Below are 21110 nucleotides of genomic sequence, written 5' to 3' on the forward strand. Positions count from 1 at the left end.
GCTTTTCTTCCCTGCCCTCCTTGAAATCTCCCCCCCCCCATGCTTGCCTAGATAAGGTTCATAATGATAAAAGGGTCATTAACTTCTGTGAAGTTGGCTTTACTCAACTGTGGCAGGCTTAAATCCTATGTTTTAGAGCCACTATCTGTGGAGTGGGAGTAAACAAGTTTATAGCAACCCCTTGCCATGCTACTAAAAGGGAACTAAGTTCCTCAGCACATCTACTATTCTTTCACCAGTGCAGGCCAACAGCTAAGAGATATTCCATACCATAAGCCTCATTATCTCCTTGCTACCAGTTCCACCTGGGATCCTTGCCTTTCAGGTTGACAAAGGATGCAAGGGCCATTGTTACTAATATGGTGGTGATGGTACTGTGGAAAAGAGCTCAACAATCCATCCAGTAAACAAGTTTTTCAGTACTTTAATGCCAGTTGAGACGCACAACCTCCATTTAAAAATGACACTTTATAAATACATTGATTTTTTTTTAGCACTGTTTAACTTACATGCTATTCAGCTGTGTTACAGAAATACTGTAAACATCCCACTGCCTGTGCACTTTAAGCTGGGAGGAGGGGATGGTATGTATGAAAGAAAACTGTACCTGGCCATAGCTTGGCTTGTGTTCCTGAATTAGCCCTAGTGCTGATGTGGGGTGGTTAAGCTGCTTACCATCCATTCCTCCAAAAATGGTTCTCTGCTGGTTAAAGGACATGACATCAATTGAGCTGTGCACAGGTTGTCTTCTACCTTCCAGATGGACAATTGTGAGGACAAAGCTGAACTCATGCTCAATTTCATACATGGTCTCTGTATAGCGTAAAAGCCACGCTTCTTTCTGGTGGACAGATGGCAACAGGCTATTGTGATTAAAGTGTTCCCTCAACAGTAAAAGCTAGTAATTCTTTTCACCAAGAGCTCTTTCTTTGCAAGTAGGCATCACATTCTTCAAGAGAGGGGGGTCCTTGAGGGTGAGTCTAGCAGCTGAAACACTTCCACTGTGACAAATGCACCTTGATCCTGTTCTGGAACAGCTCTATAGTGAGTGAAGGTTGCTTGTAGATCATTGATCCTAGCTTTTGCACATATTTGTAACTAGGATCATGTGCATTAGCTAGCAGATGCTACTGCTGCTTAAAGAATGACCAAGTTCAGCTGCTTGAAGAGTAAGGTAGCAAGCAGAGGGACCAACTTCCCCCTTGCCAAAGGAGGAGGGGGCTGGTAGCCACCAGGTAGCCTTCATTCAAGTGAGCCTCACTTTTTGCAGCAGATTAGTCAGTACTGAGGGGAAATGACAAATTGCTGTGTGCTCTAACCATCTGGAGCTCCAAGATGTTCTGGAAAATTGGAGGGCTGTGCCAAGCCATGTTGAAGGACATTCAGGCTCCTACACATGCAGTTACATGTTTATAATGAACTAGAATCCTCCACAACTGGACTAGAACACAGGTGCAGTTAGTGTTTCAAATAACACAGGAGATAATCCCTCTTATATAAAAGAGCACATTAGAAGTCAAACCCTGGCTTGGTGTAGAGCCTGCATCGAGTCTGTAGCAGGAGAATCATACAGTGGCATACACCACAGGACTTGGCCAAACAGCTTTAACATTCCTCATTTCTTCCACAGGTATAGCACCATCCCCACAGTGCTGTTAGCCTACAGCTTTACCTAGGCTGTATTTGCTGGAGTGTCTTCTCCTGCACTCTTTGAGGTCACACAGCTCCATTTTCATGTCTGGGTTTCTGTACAGCAGTACGAGAGGCATTGAGCGAGGGGGCCAATGTGCAGAGGAATCCAGCCAGAAGAGTAAGTCCCAGGCCTCCCCAGGCACAGAACATGGACCAGCCATAGCCATGGCTGATATCCTCAGGCAGCCCATAGACATAGCGAGGATAGCGAGACAACTCAAAGTTAATCCCAGCCACACAGGTACAAAGTGAGATGATGCAGCATGTACCTGCAGAAGAAAAGCAAAAAGACTAGGAGGCTTGCAAAGCAATGCAGCTGTACCCAGTTTGTGTTTTCTATCCAAGGCAGTGTCAGGCCTCAGCCTCTTCAGCAGCTTTTTTTTTTTTAAACAGTAAATCAGAGAAACTAAAAAACCCAAAATGTAGCACATTTAGTTTTCCAGCTGTTCAGATCAGCTTCTCACACCATTACACAGTCCTGCCTAACTTTGGATTTGTCTACACTACTGTGATAAGTCAACCAAAGTTATGCTATTTTGCAGTACATGAATGAGGTTACAGACGTACCACAGTGTCTATGCCACACTGTCAATAGAAGATGCTTACCTACCAACTTACTCTTCTCAAGGACCTGGCATAGTTGAGTTGATGAGAGAGTGGATTAAAAAATATTTAAGATTTTTTAAATAAATACTTTAGATAGGGTTTCTCAAAAATAGTTTTAATTTAGATATGAGCTATAATGCATCTCATCATAAAATAGGGATCAAATTCTATAGTATGAGACTATAGTCATGTGACATTTAAGTAAGGTTCCATTGTTCATAGATTAGGGACCCACTCTTATGAGGTTCCAGAGACTGCTGTACAGATTATTTAGGTTAATCTTTCCATTTACCCAATGGGACTCAGTCTAGAAGTTTCCATTAGATGCTTAGTTTTGTAGTTGTCAAATTGTGGGTTTGTCTCCACAGATAACGTGCTTGTTAACAGCAAAAAATTTTAATAGAGAGGTGAGAAATAAACAGACTTGAACCCTATTGTCCCTCTATATTTGTGTACAGAGTTAGTCCTTTAATTCTCCCTAAAAATGCAAAGTTTCAAAAACTTCACTGATATTGGGGGGCAGAATTGATCTGGACATAAATGTGAGAAGGGCAGGACAGGCCCTAGAAAGAAAAGTGAAATTGGTATGGTAGATCTCAAATCAATGAAGGCTACACTTAGAAAGACCTCAGACTTTTGGAATATGCTGTTTAAACAATTTCACCAGAAGGGAAAACCCATAATAGCAGCAGGCTGTAAAAGTTCCTCTGTGGGTAAAACACACTGTTTGCATCTTGCATGCAGGCCTAAAAAAGAAATGCAAGGCCTAGTTACCCCAATAAAACATGACAAGTATTCCTTCTCAGAAGGGAAGCTGTGGTTAAGATGATGAAAGAAACATGTCTGAACAATCAAGATCTTCAGGTTGGTAAACTCATTTCATACTTCTTTTCTTAAGGACTACCTGTCTTCCCTCTGGACTATTCTTGAATGCCCACATTTGTGCAAAAAATAAAGTTGTTACTCTATAGTACTATCTGGATGCAGTTATGATAAAAAATTGCTGCAATAAGCAGATATTTTTACAATTTCACCTTTAAAGTTGCATTTGCTGACAATACTATGAGCAGTACAGTAATTATAAATAACTGCATTGACTTTAAGTATCCATCCTCAAGATACAGGATTCTGAAGACTATCTTCAAGTTCACCATCATTTTCCATAATTTCAGAGTTATCTGCCACTGGTAGGGTTTCAGTCACATGTATGTCACACCACAGTATACCAGTAGCAACAAAAACAACCCCAAAATCCAGAAACAACCATAGATAAGTTTGGGATACGAACCAGCAGGTGACAGGAGATAATTGATAAAAACATTGGCCAGTTTGTTTATGCAGCAAACTCCTTTCTGCATGATTGAAAACATACACTTCGTTAACATGGTCGGTCATTAAGACCAGGACATAGTCCACCCAACAAAGCAGATGTTGCAGGAAAATTGCAAAATGCCTAGTACAAAGCTTGGTCCTAGACCATGCTACAAAATGTATTCAAGATAAGAAATTTAGGAGAGTGAAAAGAGTCAAGCTAATAATATGCGGACTTTGTCTATACTGGCATGGTTGTCACTTAAAAACTGCCTTTTGACGACAAAACAATGAGAGCATACATACTAAAATGCAACTTCTGTGGGAAACACACCCAGTTTTGGCAACAAAAAAAAAATTCCTCCCCTGCAAGAGACTTGGGTCTTTCCCTTCCATTTATTGTCCACAAAGAGCCAGCATGGACTCAGTTTTGTTGAGAAAACTGGCTTCCATCAATATCCCACAATGCCTGCCCTGATGGCTATGCTCAGGTTTGGGATCTCTGTTGCCCTGCAGACATGCACCCCTCCTCTTTCAAAGCTCTGTGAAGTATCTGGCAGCTGAGTGAGCTGCTCCATTCAGGGAACAAACAAAAAGAGTAAATCATTGGGATGACCCCATTCTGCCCTGCTAGAAACACAATGGCAGGCACACTGCTGCAGCAGGGGGAGGGCTGAAGAGACTGCTATGGTGCTTTGACATTCCTCAGGGCAGACAGCTCACAGAGCTACTCATGATGCTGCTCCCAACAGATAAGAATGCTGCAGGAGAACTCCGAGAATCCCCAGAAGTGCAGGGATCAGCACTACCTTTCCACAACAGGGCACTGGGGGATGCTTACCCACACAGCAAAACTATCTGTTGACAATAGAAGGCAGAAAAAACAAGTTTGACTATTTTTCACTTGCACATCAACCGCACTTTTGTTGCCAAACCTTCACAGTGGTCATAAGCCAAGGTTGCAGTGCTCATTTGATGCACCTCCTACCCAAAGACTTCAGTGTTCCAGAAAAAAAGACTAATATTGTTAAAATTGCTAAATACTTCTGTAACTACTGCTTTGCAGCAGCTGCTCTGGGAAAAATGGAACCAAGCTAACTCTCCCACAAGATGTGCAATGGAACTCAGTGGAGAAATGTTTTGAGCAATATATGAAGAACTGGCCTAATTTGATGACAGTTTGTGAACAAAATTGTGAAAAATAGATGGCACTATCACAGCCAAAGTTCTCAACATTGGGCTTAAGAGAAATGTTGAATACATATTGAGTGCCCTGGCTACTTCTGTAGCCTTGAACAAAATGCAGGGAAAGAGCTGTTTTACTGCTGATGCTATTGAAATCTGGAAGGAACTGAGTGAGTTCTGAAAAAGAACTATGCAATGACAGTGTTAAATTATAAGCACTTAAAAAAACCAAATGGAACAGGTACTATCTCCAGCTCATTTTCTTACTGAGTATTGAGAATATTTGTAACAGGATCAAACCTTAACTGCTGAAGAGGGGTTTGCTGGATGCCCATGCTATAGCCATCATCCCTTCATAATGCCAACTATTATAAATTCAGAGCTAAGGTTGAACCATTCAAGAAATACATGTTTGCTGATGATGTTTTAAAGAAAGTCAAACCAGTGAACTGGAAGTCACTCAAGCACTTGAATTTAGAGACTGTTGAGGTGATAATTTCAGTTAACAGCAGTAGTTTCTGCTGGTGTAGAAAGAATATTTTCTTCCTTTGGACTAATTCATTTCAAATTGAAAAGTTGTTTGGGACCTGAAAAAACAGGAAAGCTTGTTTTGCTTTTCTAGGTTATGAACAAACGGGAAAAAGAAGACGACTGTTAGTCACAGAAGCCAATATTTTAAGTTTCTCATGTTGACCTGGATGACAGTCGATTTAATTTTTGTGGGTTTTTAAATTTCATTTAGCTATTTTAGTTAAAATTAACAATCCTCCCCCCGATTTTTTTAAACTTGACTGTTTAAATTAAAAAATGTATGCTTTGTCATGAGTATCACTGCAACTGGATCTCTTGTGCATAATTAATTAGGAGCTTTGTCCTTGAAGTGGTGTTCCCTTTGCTTCCATCCCGGAGCTCCACTCAGTCAGTCATCTCTGGGTCCAAAATGACCCACATGCATTGCCCAAGCAAATATAACTTGAGGCCCACTTTCCTGGACTTGTGGGTCCTGCCACAGGATTTGCACACAAAGCACTTACTCAGGACATAACTCTTAGGCAGAAGAGGCTTTGTATCAATTTGAGGAGGATCAGTCCATTGCAGGATGGATAGGGTTTGAACCAAAAGTGTATTCTCCCATGAAGTGGGATGGCTAAGCCCCTTACCTTGCTGTACACAATCATTAACGTCTTTTTTTTTTTTTTTAAGACTGTCTTTTAGAACAGAAGCAGGGAACCTACGGCCCCTGGCCTGCCTGGATCTGGACCCAAGTTGGGGGGGAGGGGTGAGCCCCTAGACATTAGGGAGTCTGTGTTGGTACTCCAGCCCCCCCCCCCCCCCCCCAGCTCTCCCACCGTGAGGCTGGAGCACTCAAAATCTACTTGCCTCAGGCTCAGCAACCTTTGACCCAAAACAGGTTCCTCACCCCTGCTTTAGAGAAAGCGTGAAGACAGAGTTTTTCACCAAATGTATTGAAAACTGGTTTAAGGCTTCTGAAGAGTGTAGCAGGTAAAGCAGTCACTGGTTTCTACCTCAATTCAATGGGCAGCAAGAGGGAACTGACAGTCACTACTGCCCCATCTTTTATACCCTCACAGAAGTACAAGGTGGCACAGAAGACATGCACAACTTTGATGACACTGCTTCTCAAAAGACTTTGATCGTATGTGCATACACCCCCACAATCAGATCTACTCTGACATGAACTCAGAAGAACCCTGTCTCCTTTGCCATGCGTGTCTAGAATTTCAATCTCCATGTTACATCAACTCTTGCATTAATAAATGGCTTTGTGCTGTTTGCTGATGTGGCTGATTTTACTCTTGCTTGGGATATGGCTTTATTGCTTTCTATCAAAAGTTTGATGTTAGAACGAAGAGAAACTCTCACCTCCCATGAGGAAGAGAAGTCCTGCCACATACTGCATGAGCTCATGCTGTTTACAGCAGCCCAGCATACCAATGATCCAGCCAAACAGGATGATGGAAACTGCCATGCCAATGAAACCAGCTGTCATCCTCCGCAGATCTGAGGAGAAAGTGGAGCAAGAGGGGAAGGAAATAAAGGAGACACCAGGACAGGATTTGGAGAGGAGAGGTATGTAGAGAGAATACACTGACACAATCCATTAAGATTATCAGGTCTGCTGTCCCTTAATATCACTAATGCGCTTCCCCCACTGCACTCTCTTAAAAAGGAAGTTGTTTGCATTACAGCAGTGTCTACAATCTAGGGACTCTGAGACAGTCCCCTTTGTGCTGGAACCGTACCCACTAGCCTGAAGCGTAAGACAAATTGAACCGAGGGTGATGGGTTAAAGGGATATAATGTACCAGCACAGCAAATACTCTCATGGTTTGCAGACATGTTAAAACTAGAACTTTTTTGTTGGTTTTGGACACTGAGGTTGTTTGTTGGTGGTTTTGGGATAGGATTAGAGACAAAGGAAAGGACAGGGAAAGGAAAGGGGGGAAAATGTGGAGGCAGGTGTAGTGAGGCTGAGGTGAAGAGAAAGAATGGGAGGAAGAGGATTGGAGCGAACAAGTAATCAATACAGGGGAAATAATGTCCTTAGTAAAATTTGTAAAAAAAAAAAAAAAAAATCCAGACACTGATGTCTTCAACATCTGGAGGTCCCTGCTTCCTTCTGCTACTGTCAATTTAGTTTCTGGCTGGCTTCTCCCAGCAGTTTGTTTTCCCTTGAGTTCAGACTGTGGCACGGAAATAGATGAGGTGTACCCTGTGTATTTCTGCATTTAGGGGGCACTGGGTTCACTGGATAACGCTAGCTGGGTCTCAGCTCCCCTCTTCATCACTATAGTACATGCACTTGCCTCTAATCCTGCTGGAGCAGAGGCCAATCTTTTGAAACATGATAATGAGTCTGAGTGCTCAACTTGCATTACTTTTTAAAAAGTTTTATTTTCACAGGACTGATGCTCAGCAATTGCTGCAAGCCAGGCCACTTTAATGCATCTCAACTTGGGCACACTAAAAGCCACAAATTGCTTTTAAAAATTTAGACCAGAATATAGGAATCTGATGTTCTGAAACCTGTGCCTGCAGAAATGTCATGCTCTATGGCATTTCTAGGGCATCTCTCCAACCATAGTTCTCTGTAACAGCACACATTGTGTAGCATCTCTATGAAAATGCAGACATGCAAGCCTATCGCACGATCTCACTCACGTTGCATTAATTGCAAAGTCACCTAAATTTGTGCTGGTAAGTTATATAGGGTAGAAACCATCCAGGGAAGCCGGGTTGCCTAGTAACTCATATCCTCAGAAAAGGAACACCAGAAGGCAATGGGAATATGGATAGGACACATAGGTGAGGAAGGAGATAGGGTGGAGTACTTCCAGGTGGGTTGCAGGGGACCAGACAGCTGGGAGGCGTTTGGGTAGGAAAACTGGTAATAGGAAGATGCAGGGGATGGGCTAGTGGAAAAGTCAGAATTAGTGTGCTTTCTGGGAAGAGGGATCATGAGAGTTAGGGAGCTGGAAAGAGGCCTCATGCCATCTGTTGTTACTCTATAGTACTATCTGGATGCAGTTTGACCAATGCCTAGCAGTTCAGAGTTTATCCAGTAGTCTGCAGTGATACTTCCATCACACTCAGGCAGATCTGCAACACTATTGCCAATTTATATGGTCCCTACACTAGCCATTTCAGATATCGTCTACACTTGGGTCACTTTCTACTCACAATTTGCTTATCTCCAGTCTCCCTATCTGAAGTTCATATAGTCAGTAATCTCTGAATCAGTGCCCCATTTGGTACTGAAGTCATGTCAGCAACCTATAAATGAAAGGTTCTGAGCATGCTAGCACCCTGCTTAGTAATGATGTCTGACATTAGTAAGTCTGGATTACTTACGGAGAGCATGCCACTCGTCCTGACGGATGATGTTGGTAATATTGATGGGTAAGTTGCGTGGCAGAGAGGATGAAGTGTAATGGTACTTCACAGCTGTGCAGCGCTCAATAACTCCTGAAAGACAGAAAGATCAATGTTCAAATAAAATCCCTGTACCAAACTGGAGTTCAGGAAGCACCTTCTTCCTTTGTTGTCCTAAGAAGCAGAGTTTGCCAGGCCAGTATGCCAGACACATGATGGTCTTAGTTCAAACTTAACTCACTAGCTCCAGCCAGCAATCAAATAGGACAGCAATAACAACAAAAAGGGATTGTGAGTGAGTTTCTCCATGCATTCAAAGTGTGACCTGAGATCAAAAGGGGAGAGGATGACAGTGAAACAATCACTGAGGGTGAAAGAGTGGCATTCCCATAGGTTGGGAGTGAACAAAACCTTAATAGCATACTAGGGAACAGTCCTGCTCAGCTTTTGACAATGGTTGTTGAAAAGCTCAGGGAGATTACAGAGGCTACAATGGCAGAAAATTCAGTAATAAATGGGAGATTTCAACTATCCTCATATTCAGGACTTGACAAACCACGGCAAGATCTACTCGCCAGCCCTGCACCGCACACGCACCAGACCAGCAAACGGGGCAAACGGAGCGACCGGCTGAAATCTACTCGCCATGGGCAAGTAGAAACAGTGGTTTGTCGAGCCCTGCTCATAGTGATATGGTATATGCCACCTCTAGAATAGGGATTTGAAAGGAGATAGGAACAGGAAAGGTTAGGAATAGGAAAAAAAATAGATGACGGGGGGGGGGGAGGGGAGGATGGATATTAGAGAGATCTATAAAAATCACAAATGCTGTGAAGAAAGTGAACATAGAAGTGTATTTACCCCTTCACAGAACACAAAAACCAAGAGTCATCCAATGAAATTACTAGGTAACAGATTTAACAAAAGGTATTTCTTCACACTACACAGACTACCTGTGGAGTTTGTTGCCATGGTGTATTGTGAAGGCCAGGGAAAAAAACCCCATGCTCTGGGTATCCTGAAACCTCCCACTGCTGGGACTGAATAACAGGACATGGATCATCTGTTTTGTTCACTGCTTCTGAAGGATCTTGCTATGACCATGTCATACACAGGATAATGGGCTAGAAGTATCATTGGTCTGACCATTTATGGCTGTTCTTAGATTTCCTTCTGTAGTGAGATTAATTGGGACAGTAACCTCTCAGCACAAACCTGGCTCCACTGCGGAGAAGGATTGGCTTCTCAAGAAAAAAGGTAAGTGCAAAGAGGCCCTCATAAATCCAGGATTATTTAGAAATTGAGAAGGGGATGGGAGAGAGGTGATCTCACTTTCCCATGTGGTAACAGATTATTGACGTAGACTGAATTTTAGATTAAAGAGCATAGATTTTTTAAAACCGTATTAAAGAGGGTAATTCCAGGATGTCCCTCCCTCTCAAGTCCTTCTACAGCACCTATTAACAAGGCTAGAGAAACAAGATTATAATACCTCCATTTGCATGTTGTTAGTAAAGACTTAATTTAGAGAGTTAATATGGAGGGATTTTACTGTATGGATGCCTCTTATCCACTCCCAGAACTCAATCCAACTCTCATTGACTTCAATGGGATCAGGTCACATTCACAAAGAAATTTGCATAGCTCTGAATTAAGCACTTAGCCCACATCCTCCAAATCATGGTATTTAATTCCAATAATTGTCAATCACTGATTACATATCTAGCTTTTAATATTTACCATACTAAACACTTTATTGGATAGGATTGGATTTTAGTGTGTTCACTTTATAGGTATAGATTCTAGGGATGTCAGCGTGTAGATGACTACACAATTAGCCTGAGCTTATCGGTTAATCCTGGCAACTACACTACCTCCCCCCGTTTGCTGTCTCTGTATCAGAGGCAGTAAGGCAGGAGCTGGTGCCCATGGGAAGCTGGCTTTTAAACCAGCTCCCCACAAGCACTGGATCCACCTGCTACTCACACTCACTCCCCAGCTCCCTGCATCTATCAGCTCCTGCCTGGCATCACCCTCCACGATGCCACCTCTGATAGGCAGCAGTGTGGAGGGTGAGGACAACAGGCGGAAGCGGATACGTTCAGGGAGCCAGCTATATGCGGGGAGCCAGCTCTCCATGTCTGCCAGCTCCACCGGCCCCCTGTAGGGATAACATATTAATGTATTGAAAATGATTCCTCCAAATGGAAGTGACTCCCCATAATTTGTTCCCCACAACTTAAAGTATTTAGATTTATTATTAATTCTTATTATTATTATTATTATTATTAGTTAAGATTGTTAAATGTTTAGATTTATTATTATTATTGCCCCCTTTAGAATATAATGTATTAGGTCATGTAACTTAGAACTGTTAAAAATATAATCCTATGTAACCAGAAACAGCCCCCCCTCTGTGCTCCAGGGCATGCTCAAGTTTGTGCAAGGGGCTGCTTGAAATTGACATTGCAAAGATACATTGTAACAATGCATTGTCAAACCACTAACTCTGCTATGGGAGCCAAGCCCTGTAATTGACTAAGGGCATTGTTACTTAATTGACGCCTGTTCTCTTTAAAACATTGTAACTTTACTCAGCACTCAGAGAATGTTTTAAGCAATACCACCCAGAAACTTTTTGTAACTACAACTCTGATATATGTAAAGTTATTATTATACAAAAACATTGTATGGGAAACATTAAGGAATGTATGTAAGAGAGAGTGTGCTTGGATGAGGAGTGAATGGTTCTAAGAGGTGCCAGCCTGAGAATACAGCAACAAAGGGCTGAAGAAGGCGTCAGGTGCCAGTGCAACCAAAAGGTGTCAAGTGGAGAAACTGGAGGTCCACCTGATGAGATCACTGATGAGCACCTGGCAGCCACCCTGGAGACATCAGCATGATACAGCAATTTCCATAGACTGGCATAAGAAGAAATTCCTATAAGAACTGGACTAAAAAACTATGGAATCAGAGTCCAAGGTTCTGCTGCCAGCCCACCAGGAGCGTCAGATGCGCATCTGATCAGGACTTCGCTCCCCACTACCATCACTTGTGTACAGAGTACCTGGCCAGTATCCTGTCACAAGCAACTTCCAGGCTGGTAACTATACACAGAACTTGAATGAATGAATGTATGAATGAATGGTTTTATATATATATATATATATATATATATATATATATATATATACATACACACACACACACACACACACACACACACAGGCAGTCCCCGAGTTACGCGGATCCGACTTACGTCGGATCCGCAGTTACGAACGGGGCACTTCCTCTCCCTGGTCTCGAGCAGACCAGGGAGAGGAAGCAAAGCGGCGGCGGAACGTGCGGCCAGCTGACAGCCCAGACGCGTCTGGGCTGTCAGCTGGCCGCGTGCTCCGCTCTGCTCCCCCTCCCCCTGGTCTGCAGACCGGGGGAGGGGGAGCAGAGCAGAGCGGAGCGGAGCAGAGCAGAGCGGCAGAACGCGCGGCCAGCTGACAGCCCAGACCAGGGGGAGGGGGAGCAGAGCGGAGCAGACCAGGGAGAGGAAGCAAAGCGGCGGCGGAACGTGCGGCCAGCTGACAGCCCAGACGCGTCTGGGCTGTCAGCTGGCCGCGCGTTCTGCCGCTCTGCTCTGCTCCGCTCCGCTCTGCTCTGCTCCCCCTCCCCCTGGTCTGCAGACCAGGGGGAGGGGGAGCAGAGCGGAGCACGCGGCCAGCTGACAGCCCAGACGCGTCTGGGCTGTCAGCTGGCCGCGCGTTCTGCCGCTCTGCTCTGCTCCGCTCCGCTCTGCTCTGCTCCCCCTCCCCCTGGTCTGCAGACCAGGGGGAGGGGGAGCAGAGCGGAGCACGCGGCCAGCTGACAGCCCAGACGCGTCTGGGCTGTCAGCTGGCCGCGCGTTCTGCCGCTCTGCTCTGCTCCGCTCTGCTCCCCCTCCCCCTGATCTGCAGGGGGGGGGGGAGCAGAGCGGAGCACGCGGCCAGCTGACAGCCCAGACGCTTCTGGGCTGTCAGCTGGCCGCGCGTTCCGCCGCTCTGCTCTGCTCCGCTCTGCTCCCCCTCCCCCTGGTCTGCAGACCTGGGGGACGGGGAGCAGAGCAGAGCAAAGCCGCGGAGCCCGAGGGCAGCAGGATAGCCACGGCGCGTCTGGGCTGTCCCGCTGCCCGCGTGTTCCGCCGCTTTGCTCCCCGTCCCCCTGGTCTGCAGACCAGGGGGACGGGGAGCAAAGCAGAGCAAAGCCACGGAGCCCGAGGGCAGCAGGATAGCCACGGCGCGTCTGGGCTGTCCCGCTGCCCCCGTGCTCCGCGGCTTTGCTCCGGACGCCTGTGGTACAGCAGCTGGGGCGCTGCCGGTTGGTCCCGTAGCGCCGCTCTGGGTACCACTGGACCAACCCAGCAGCACCCCAGCTGCTCTGCCCCAGGTGTCCCCTAGTCAGCAGCTGCTGAAAATGACCAGTGGCTGACTACAGGAAGTCCCTGCCCCGGGCTTCCTGGAATCAGCCGCTGATCAGTTTCAGCAGCAGCTGACTTGGGGATGCCTGGGGTTCTTAAGTTGAATCTGTATGTAAGTCAGAACTGGCGTCCAGATTCAGCCACTGTTGAAACTGATCAGTTTCAGCAGCGGCTGAATCTGGACGCCAGTTCCGACTTATATATATATATATATATATACATATACAGGCAGTCCCCGGGTTACGTACAAGATAGGGACTGTAGGTTTGTTCTTAAGTTGAATCTGTATGTAAGTCGGAACTGGCGTCCAGATTCAGCCGCTGCTGAAACTGATCAGTTTCAACAGTGGCTGAATCTGGACGCCAGTTCTGACTTACATACAGATTCAACTTAAGAACAAACCTACAGTCCCTATCTTGTACGTAACCCGGGGACTGCCTGTATATATATATATATATATATATACATACATACATACACACACACACACACACACACACACACAAGTGTATAAGGGTTAAGTAGTGATAGGAATAAGTAGTTAAACAATGTTGTTTGCTTCTATCTTTTATTTTTTATTATTATCTTTACAATAAATGTGGCTTTTTGCCTTATCCCCCTCATAAGATCCTGCTTGCTTTTATTTAGTACAACACCCCCCCCCCCCTCCGCTTGCTGCCTCCTACAGAGATAGCAGAGGTGGAAGCAGGTAGGAGCCTGTGCTGTGTGTGCGTGTGTGTGTGTGTGTGGGGGGGGGGGGGTTCAGCTTAAAAGTCAGCTTCCCCAAGCACCAGCTCCAGAGCCGTCCGTGCCGTCCCCCCCCCCCCACACACACACTGCCTCTTAGGCAGCAGGGCGGGGGGGGGGGGGAAGGGGAGGAAAGCAAGGCTGCCATGAAACAACCTCTGTCTGCAGTATATCTGAGTTTGCTGCAGACAGAGGCTGCTCTGCAGCAGCAGCCCCTATCCATGAGGGGTCCAAGCTCACCACATACAGAGGCTACTCCAGCATCCTATGGACAGGGGCTACTGCTATGGATCAGTCTCTGTCCATGCAGAGCTCAGGCCACCACCCCCCGACAGGGGCAGCTATTACCCCACGCAGCTGCCTCTGTATCAGAGGCAGCAGTGTGGGATAGCAAGGCAGGAGCTGGTCCATGCGGGGAGCTGCTTTTTAAACCTACCACCCCACGCTGCTGCCTCGGATACAGGCAGGACTATCAAATAGTCATGGAACCTCTAAAATTTTATGCGGTTACACAACTATTCAATTATACATAATAGATTCATAAAAGCCTCACATCAAAAGATATACTAAAATTAACACTACACAAAACTAAAATCCAAATTAACTAAATCTTATAAAAATCAGTGTCACATTAGAAACAGATACAGCAATATAGGCCCAAAAACAAACAATGATTTCTCTCTTCTATTCAGTTAGGAAGGGTTTCTCAAAAGGTAAAATCTATATTAGATAATATTATTATTTACAGTGCTATATAACATATATGTGAAAGGTAATTTTACATTTTAATCTCATTCTTAAATTGTATTTGTATATGCTAATTTGCTCTAAAGATCACTTATGTCCAATGGGATCTGAACTAAGGATATGTTGGCTAAAACTACATTGATTAAATCTAAAACAAAGACACACCAGCTCTTTATTTAAACCTGATGGTTTAAATGTTTACAGAATACAAATCCAATATACATCTGGTTTCAAAGTGTTCAGTCCATTACTTTTTCTAAATTTTAAGCCTTGACTCTAGTCCTATAAAATGTAGGGTAGAATCTGAAGATATTATTTCAAGAAGTGTTTCCCAAATGGTGAATTTGAAGTTTGTAAATATGTAAGGCCAGAAGGGATCATTATAATAATCTAGTCTGACCACCTAATGTATAATACAGGACAAAAAGCCTTAACTGAGAATTTCTCCATCAAGCCCATATTTTCTGGTTAAACTATGGTGTATTATGTTTTATAAGGATGTGCAGTCTAGAATTAAAGAATGTATGGGTTAGAGAATCCACCACATACCTAGGCAAATTACTCCAAAGATTAATTGCTCTCACTATTAGAAATAAGGTACAATTGTATAGTCAGGTTTTCTAGCTTCAGCTTTCAATGAAAACTTCAGCTTTCAATGCCTCTTAGTTGATAGCTCTTTAAATCTAGCACAATCAGAAATCTCTTCCCCATGAAGATGGTTGTAGATGGTTAAGAGGTGACTTGATCACTCTCAAACTAGACAGATTAAGTTTGTTTAGTCTCATTATGACATGTTTCTAGATCTCAAAATTCTTGTAGCTCTTTCTGAATCCCTTCCAGTTTTACACATCCCTTCTTGAAGTAGATATACACTATTCACTAATAACGATACACAGAGGAAAGCTTGATATTCCCCCACTTATACATTTTCAAAATTTGGATGTGTATTATATAGAGTTTCTTGGAGAAGACATTTTCCATACAACCATGTTCATTTGCATTAATCGTATTTTAAATTCTCTACTGTTTGTATCCTTTATCAGTCTTGATCAGGATTTATGTCCAGGGAACTTGCCTCTGGTTTGTGGGTAATCCTGTTTAACTGTTTTAAAGATTGGTGCTATGCTGGCTTTTCTAGTCCCCTGGAATCTCTTGTGTGCCAAGTTTTGTTAAAAATCCATGTTAATTGTTCACAGAGCTCCTCTTCCAATTTCTTTAGGGTCCAAGTTATCCAGTTCTCCAGATTTTAAAGTGTTTACTGTAATAGTTGCTATTTACAATTCTCCCTCCTTACTGATTGGATAGTATGTATTTCATTATCACTTAATGATATCACATCTTCTTGCTAATTTCCAAGAAGAGTGGAAATATTTATTTACTACTATTTCCTTTTCCATATCACGACTGATAACCAGATAACTATCTGCAAGCCTCTGACCCTAGAGAAATGGTGGTACTTGTACTTTCACTGTCCATTATGAGAAAATAAAAGTAAAGTTAACTAGCCCTGCCTGCTGCACATGAAAAAGAGCACGACATGGAGGAAAGAACTGCAATGTCTTCCAGAAAGCTGAAGGACAAGTGGCTGTGCTCCCCACGCTACAGGTGCTACTGCAGAGAGGAACTGCTCCAGAAACCAAAACAGGCAGAAGGGAGCCTGGGTGGTAGCCATTATTGCAGAGGCTCTGAGGCAAGTGCCAGGACATCATAATTACTGAAGTTACCAACATGAGGGTCAGAATTGGGGAAGGGATGAGTCTTCCTGCCAAGTCTGTATAGGCTGAGTCAGCAAAGTTTTGAGTTGTTTGGTAAGAAGGCTTAAAGTAACACAACTAGTGGAAATTGCTTCCCTGGATTCGGTAAGAGAGCTCAGACAAAACTAACAGGGAGTAAGCTGGTGCTGCAAGAGGAAAGCATGGTCCAGTAGAAGGAAGATACTATAAAATAAGCCCCAGTCCTTTTTACGTGACCCTGTACCATTTCCAGGATTTTTTCCCCAATTATATTTAAATAACTTTGTCTTTTAGCTCTTTTATCCATAGGGTTCCCCTCCCACCTTATCCTTTTAATTTAACTGAAGAACTATAAGCATTTCTTGCTTGCTGACTTGCACTCATTTCCATCAGTGTCTTCATGTGTTTTGCTTTATATTGCTTCTTCCACCTTCCCTCTTAACCAGGATTTTTTTTTAATCCAAGAAATCTTTCGTGATTGAAAGAGTGTGTGTTTTGGGAGCATATAATGAAGGCATCTTTGAACAGTCACCCATATTATCAGTTTCCTCGTCTAATTTTTGCTCATTACAATGTTCTGCTTTTTTACCTTATTGTATATTTATGTTCTGAAATTCTCATCTATAAAGGTTGAGATGCTTGAAAGTCTCTAGATAAATCACATTAACATGTAACTTGAGTTATTATTTACATCCAAATTGCCAGCCACTACTACTATTGTTTGTCTTGTAGTAATAGGCAAATAATTAGAAAAGCAAGGTGAACTTAGTTTATTCAAACCTTAAGAAAGGCCTATAAAGCATTGAAACAATGGATTTCCCACATTCTAGTGCTCCTTCCTTAAATCTTTTACAGAATCTCTATTGAAGTCTTATAAGTTCATTTATTCCTCTGTCACAGAAGGTCTCTGAAATGTTTTCTATTTTACAAATCCATTATTAGTACCCAAAAGATTTCAGATTAGGCTCACAGCAAAGCAAGGAAAAAGAGAGCTTTGCAATGATAAATTGTAGCCACCTACAGATCCTAACAAGGGAAGTATTTGCCCGTATCTCAAGTTCATAATACATAATAATGGCCCTGGCCAAAGAGCACAATGACAAATTCATCTCCTTACTGACACGAAGAGGCTGGTTACAAACAGTAGCCCCAGGAAAGTTGGGTGGAGAGAGGCTCTGAGCAAAGCAAGCAATGATGAAAAACTAAGAACCAGATCCATTTAAAGTCCTGATCCTAAATATAACACATGTGAATGAGTAAAGAGGTGAGTGGATCAAGCCCTAGACAAGCCACTGCCATCTGCATACCAGAAGCAGGGTGGGAAGCCTGAGGGGGCAGTGGTGGGCTGGAGGCTGCAGAGACTGGGGAGCCCCAATGATAGACCCCATGACATAGGAAAACCTGAGCTTTCCTGGCTGATGGGAATGGACTCTTGGCAAAGTTTCAGAAAAGAAGAATACAGTAAAACTCAAATTGTGGGGGCAAAGGGGTTGAGGGAGGGAAACATTCAGTAGGAGCAGAATGGCTTAATATGATGCAGAAGCAAGCAGACATTTTAAATGACAAGGTCAATTAATAAAATGAAACTAATAAACTGCCTTTTAGTGGAATGAAACCAACATGGAAATATAAATGAAAATGGATCTTGGTAGATTAAATGGCAAAAGCAGATAATTTATTTTGTAATTGCGTTTCTAGGAACAAGAGCCACAGCTAAACATTAGAAAGAATTCAGAGAGGAAGTCCAGCTCCACAGTCATTCCATCTTCTATTGTACAGAGGCTGTGGGGACTTGAGCCATTGCTGGAGGACACAAACATTTGGATTTTTGCTATTTGTTTTCATTATGTGCCTAAGTCAAGGAGCTTCTCCTCCAACTCCCTACTCCATGTTAATACCTATCTCTTGGGTCAGTAAATCATGCTCTTCAAGATATAATTGTATTCTACTTCCTAACCATGCTCTATAGATTGTCTATCTGGATTGTAAGCACATTGGGACAGGTGCTGTCTTCTTACCCAGACAGCACATGGTTTGCACCATCAGAATAAGATAGAATAATGTTTGAATAATTGCTCAACTGTCTCATTTGCTCTGATTGTTAAAAAGAGTATCTTTAACGCATTCCTGCTATCTGAGCTGGTGGAGCAGGATGAAAGTTCTGTCCCCACCATGGCGACTGGGTCACAATAGAGGGATAATCATGCAGGGGGAGATAGGACATACAGTATAATAGGAAGGAACACGTCCTTTCTCTACAGTTAAAGACAGACAATGCCTGGAATATTTACCAAAATACTGACCAAATGAAGCAAAATCATAGGCTGATTACGAGGGGGATAAGCCCTTCAGAGGATATGTGGAAGAGTCTCCTCAAGGCCATGGCATTAATTCCAATGTTGGGACTTTGAAAAATAGACTAGGGAAAGTCCTGCAGACCAGACTGGACAAGGAGGGAAGCACCTTCATCACACCCAGGCATAGCCAAGACAACAGCACAGCTGTAGCAGTGCTGCATCAGGTAGGCATTGCCCCCCACTGCAACAGCCTTTTTAAGCCTACCTGGCTGTGAAAAGCTAGCCAGCCACAGGCTCCTAACCAGCTTGGTCCCCAGCAGTGCTCTCCTAGAGTACTGTCCTACAGGAGATGCCTCAAAGAAAGTGTCTGAGCTAAGCTATTCCCGAGCTCGTGGCATTGCTCCCATCCTTCACCCTAGAAGGCCAGAGCAGCTGGGTGCCTTGTCACCCGCAGACTAGAAGCTTGGGCATCTGAAAGGGCAGAGCCGGGCCGGAGGCTGCAGAGGCCGGGGAGCCCCAACGACACACCGCACGGCATAGGAACAGCCCGACATCCCGATCCAGGTTGAAAGCCCCGCTCCCCTCGGCGAGCGGCAGAGAGCCGGTCGTTGGCCGGGCGATTGACACCCCGAGCCCTTCCCAAAGGCTCTTCCCGGTCGGTCGGCAGGCCGGCGCCTGGAGCGCACTGGAAAGCGAGGCGGGCTCAGCACCGCGGACAGCGGCGGCTCCAGCCCCGGGAGATGCGCCGCGGAGCCACAAGGGACCCGGGCACCCAGGGAACGGGCAGCGCGAGCCAGGCCCCTCCGGACAGAGCCCCCCTTGGGCCCAGCCGCCCCCTCTCTCAGGGCCTGACCGCAGCCCCCACCGGGCCGGCCTCGCTCCGCCCCCAGCCCCGCACCTTTCCGGATCAGCTCCTCGCTCTCCGGCTCGTAGCCCGCGCGGTGGCAGCGCCTCCAGAGCCCGGCCACGGTGGAGTTGAAGCGGCGGCTGCAGTGCGAGTCCAGGGCCGCGGCGGCTGCGGGGGCCGGGGCCGGGGCCGGGGGCCGGCCGGGCAGCAGGGCCCTCGGGGGGCGGGCGCGGAGCGGCAGGTGCGGGCTGGGCGCCGACATGGAGCCGGGGGGGTCGCTGCGCTTGTGGCCGAAGCCCCGGCAGCGCTCGCGGTGCCTCCGCGCGTCCGTCTGGTACCAGGAGTCGGTGCCGATGGCCACGGCCAGGAGCGCCAGGGCGGCGGCGGCCAGAAGCAGCCCCGAGCCGCTCAGCGCCTGAGCCGCGGCCGCCATCTTACCCGCGCCGGGGGCGGGCGGCAGCGCCTCCAGAGCTCGGCCCGGCTGGCGGCCGCCCCCGCCGCCGCCCTGAGGGGTCAGAGGGGCGCCCGGGGCCAGGCGCGGCGGGGCGGGGCGAGGCTACAGCCAGGCTCCCGCCCCAGCCCAGTCCGGCGCGGCGGGGCAGGGAGCCCCTGGTTGCCAAGGAGCCACTTCGCAACCGCGCGACGCGCCCCCTGCGCGGGGCCGGGCTGGGGAGAGCGGAGCAGCCCTGGCGCCTCCCGCCTGCAGGCCCCAGGCGCGTCGTCCCGTTCCCTTCCCTTGCCCCTGGCGGCCTCAGCCTGGCGCTGCGGCCCGTGAACCGCCCGTTTCCATCTGCGCTGCTGGTGCAGGGCGGGAAAAGCTGTGAAACGCTGCGTGCAGCGCAGGCTTGCTTTGCCCAGCTGGCTCTAATTCAAGTGGCCACAGCTGGGCACGAAAGTCTGGTAACTCTTTCAATGCAAGGCAGCGTTAAACCCTGCACCCCAAGAAATGGACCTACAAGGGTCTGGCACTCCCTGGTCCTTTTGCTGTGATCATCTCCAGCAGAGAACCATGAGCAGAACAGACTAGTGTGCTGCAAGATAGGCATGAGGGGTATCGGTAAATCTGAGGAGGATCTAGCTCTAGAATAACAGGCACTGCATGTCTCTGAAGGGCCTTACTAGAAGGCTGCGTCTACCCTGGCATGATTTTGTGCAAGAACTCTTTTGCGGAAGCGTTCTCGTGCAAAAACTCTTCCAGAAGAGAGCATCTACACTGGCATGTGCTTTTGCGCAAGAGCATCCATGCCAGTGTAGATGCTCTCTTGCGCAAGAAAGCTCTGGTGCCCACTTTAACCATAGGGCTTTCTTGCGCAAGAAATTCATGTTGCCTGTCTACACTGGCCTCTTGCACAAGAACAGGGCTTTATCCTGAGTGGGAGCATCATAGTTCTTGCGCAAGAAGCCCTGATTTCATACATTAGAACGTCAGTGTTCTTGCACAAGAACTCACGGCCAGTGTAGACAGGCATCAAGTTTTTGCGCAGAAGCAGCTGCTTTTGCGCAAGATCGCACCAATGTAGACACAGCCGAAGGGTATGAGAAGCTTGTATGCATAAGACTGTCCATATTGGGTCAAACCAATGGTCCATCTAGCCCAGCACCCC

At 45.8% G+C, this 21110-nt stretch overlaps 1 protein-coding gene across 2 annotated transcripts; it reads right to left on the reverse strand.

The window, feature by feature from the left end:
* Positions 1-408: 408 nt before the first annotated feature.
* LOC102454023 (transmembrane protein 178B-like) lies at positions 409-20302 on the reverse strand. 2 transcript variants are annotated; one of them, XM_075927453.1, is made up of 4 exons: positions 19558-20301; positions 8668-8781; positions 6679-6816; positions 409-1961 (listed from the first exon to the last, which is right to left on the reverse strand). In XM_075927453.1, the coding sequence occupies exons 1-4, from the start codon at positions 19937-19939 to the stop codon at positions 1717-1719; spliced, it is 879 nt and encodes a 292-aa protein (XP_075783568.1). In that variant the 5' UTR covers positions 19940-20301; the 3' UTR covers positions 409-1716. The 2 variants fall into 2 exon arrangements, with proteins under 2 accessions (XP_075783568.1, XP_075783569.1); XM_075927454.1 differs by lacking the exon at positions 6679-6816 and having other exon boundaries at positions 19558-20302.
* Between the last annotated feature and the right edge of the window lie 808 nt (positions 20303-21110).

The sequence above is a fragment of the Pelodiscus sinensis genome, chromosome 4, assembly GCF_049634645.1.
Source record: "Pelodiscus sinensis isolate JC-2024 chromosome 4, ASM4963464v1, whole genome shotgun sequence".
NCBI classification, from domain to species: Eukaryota; Metazoa; Chordata; order Testudines; family Trionychidae; genus Pelodiscus; species Pelodiscus sinensis.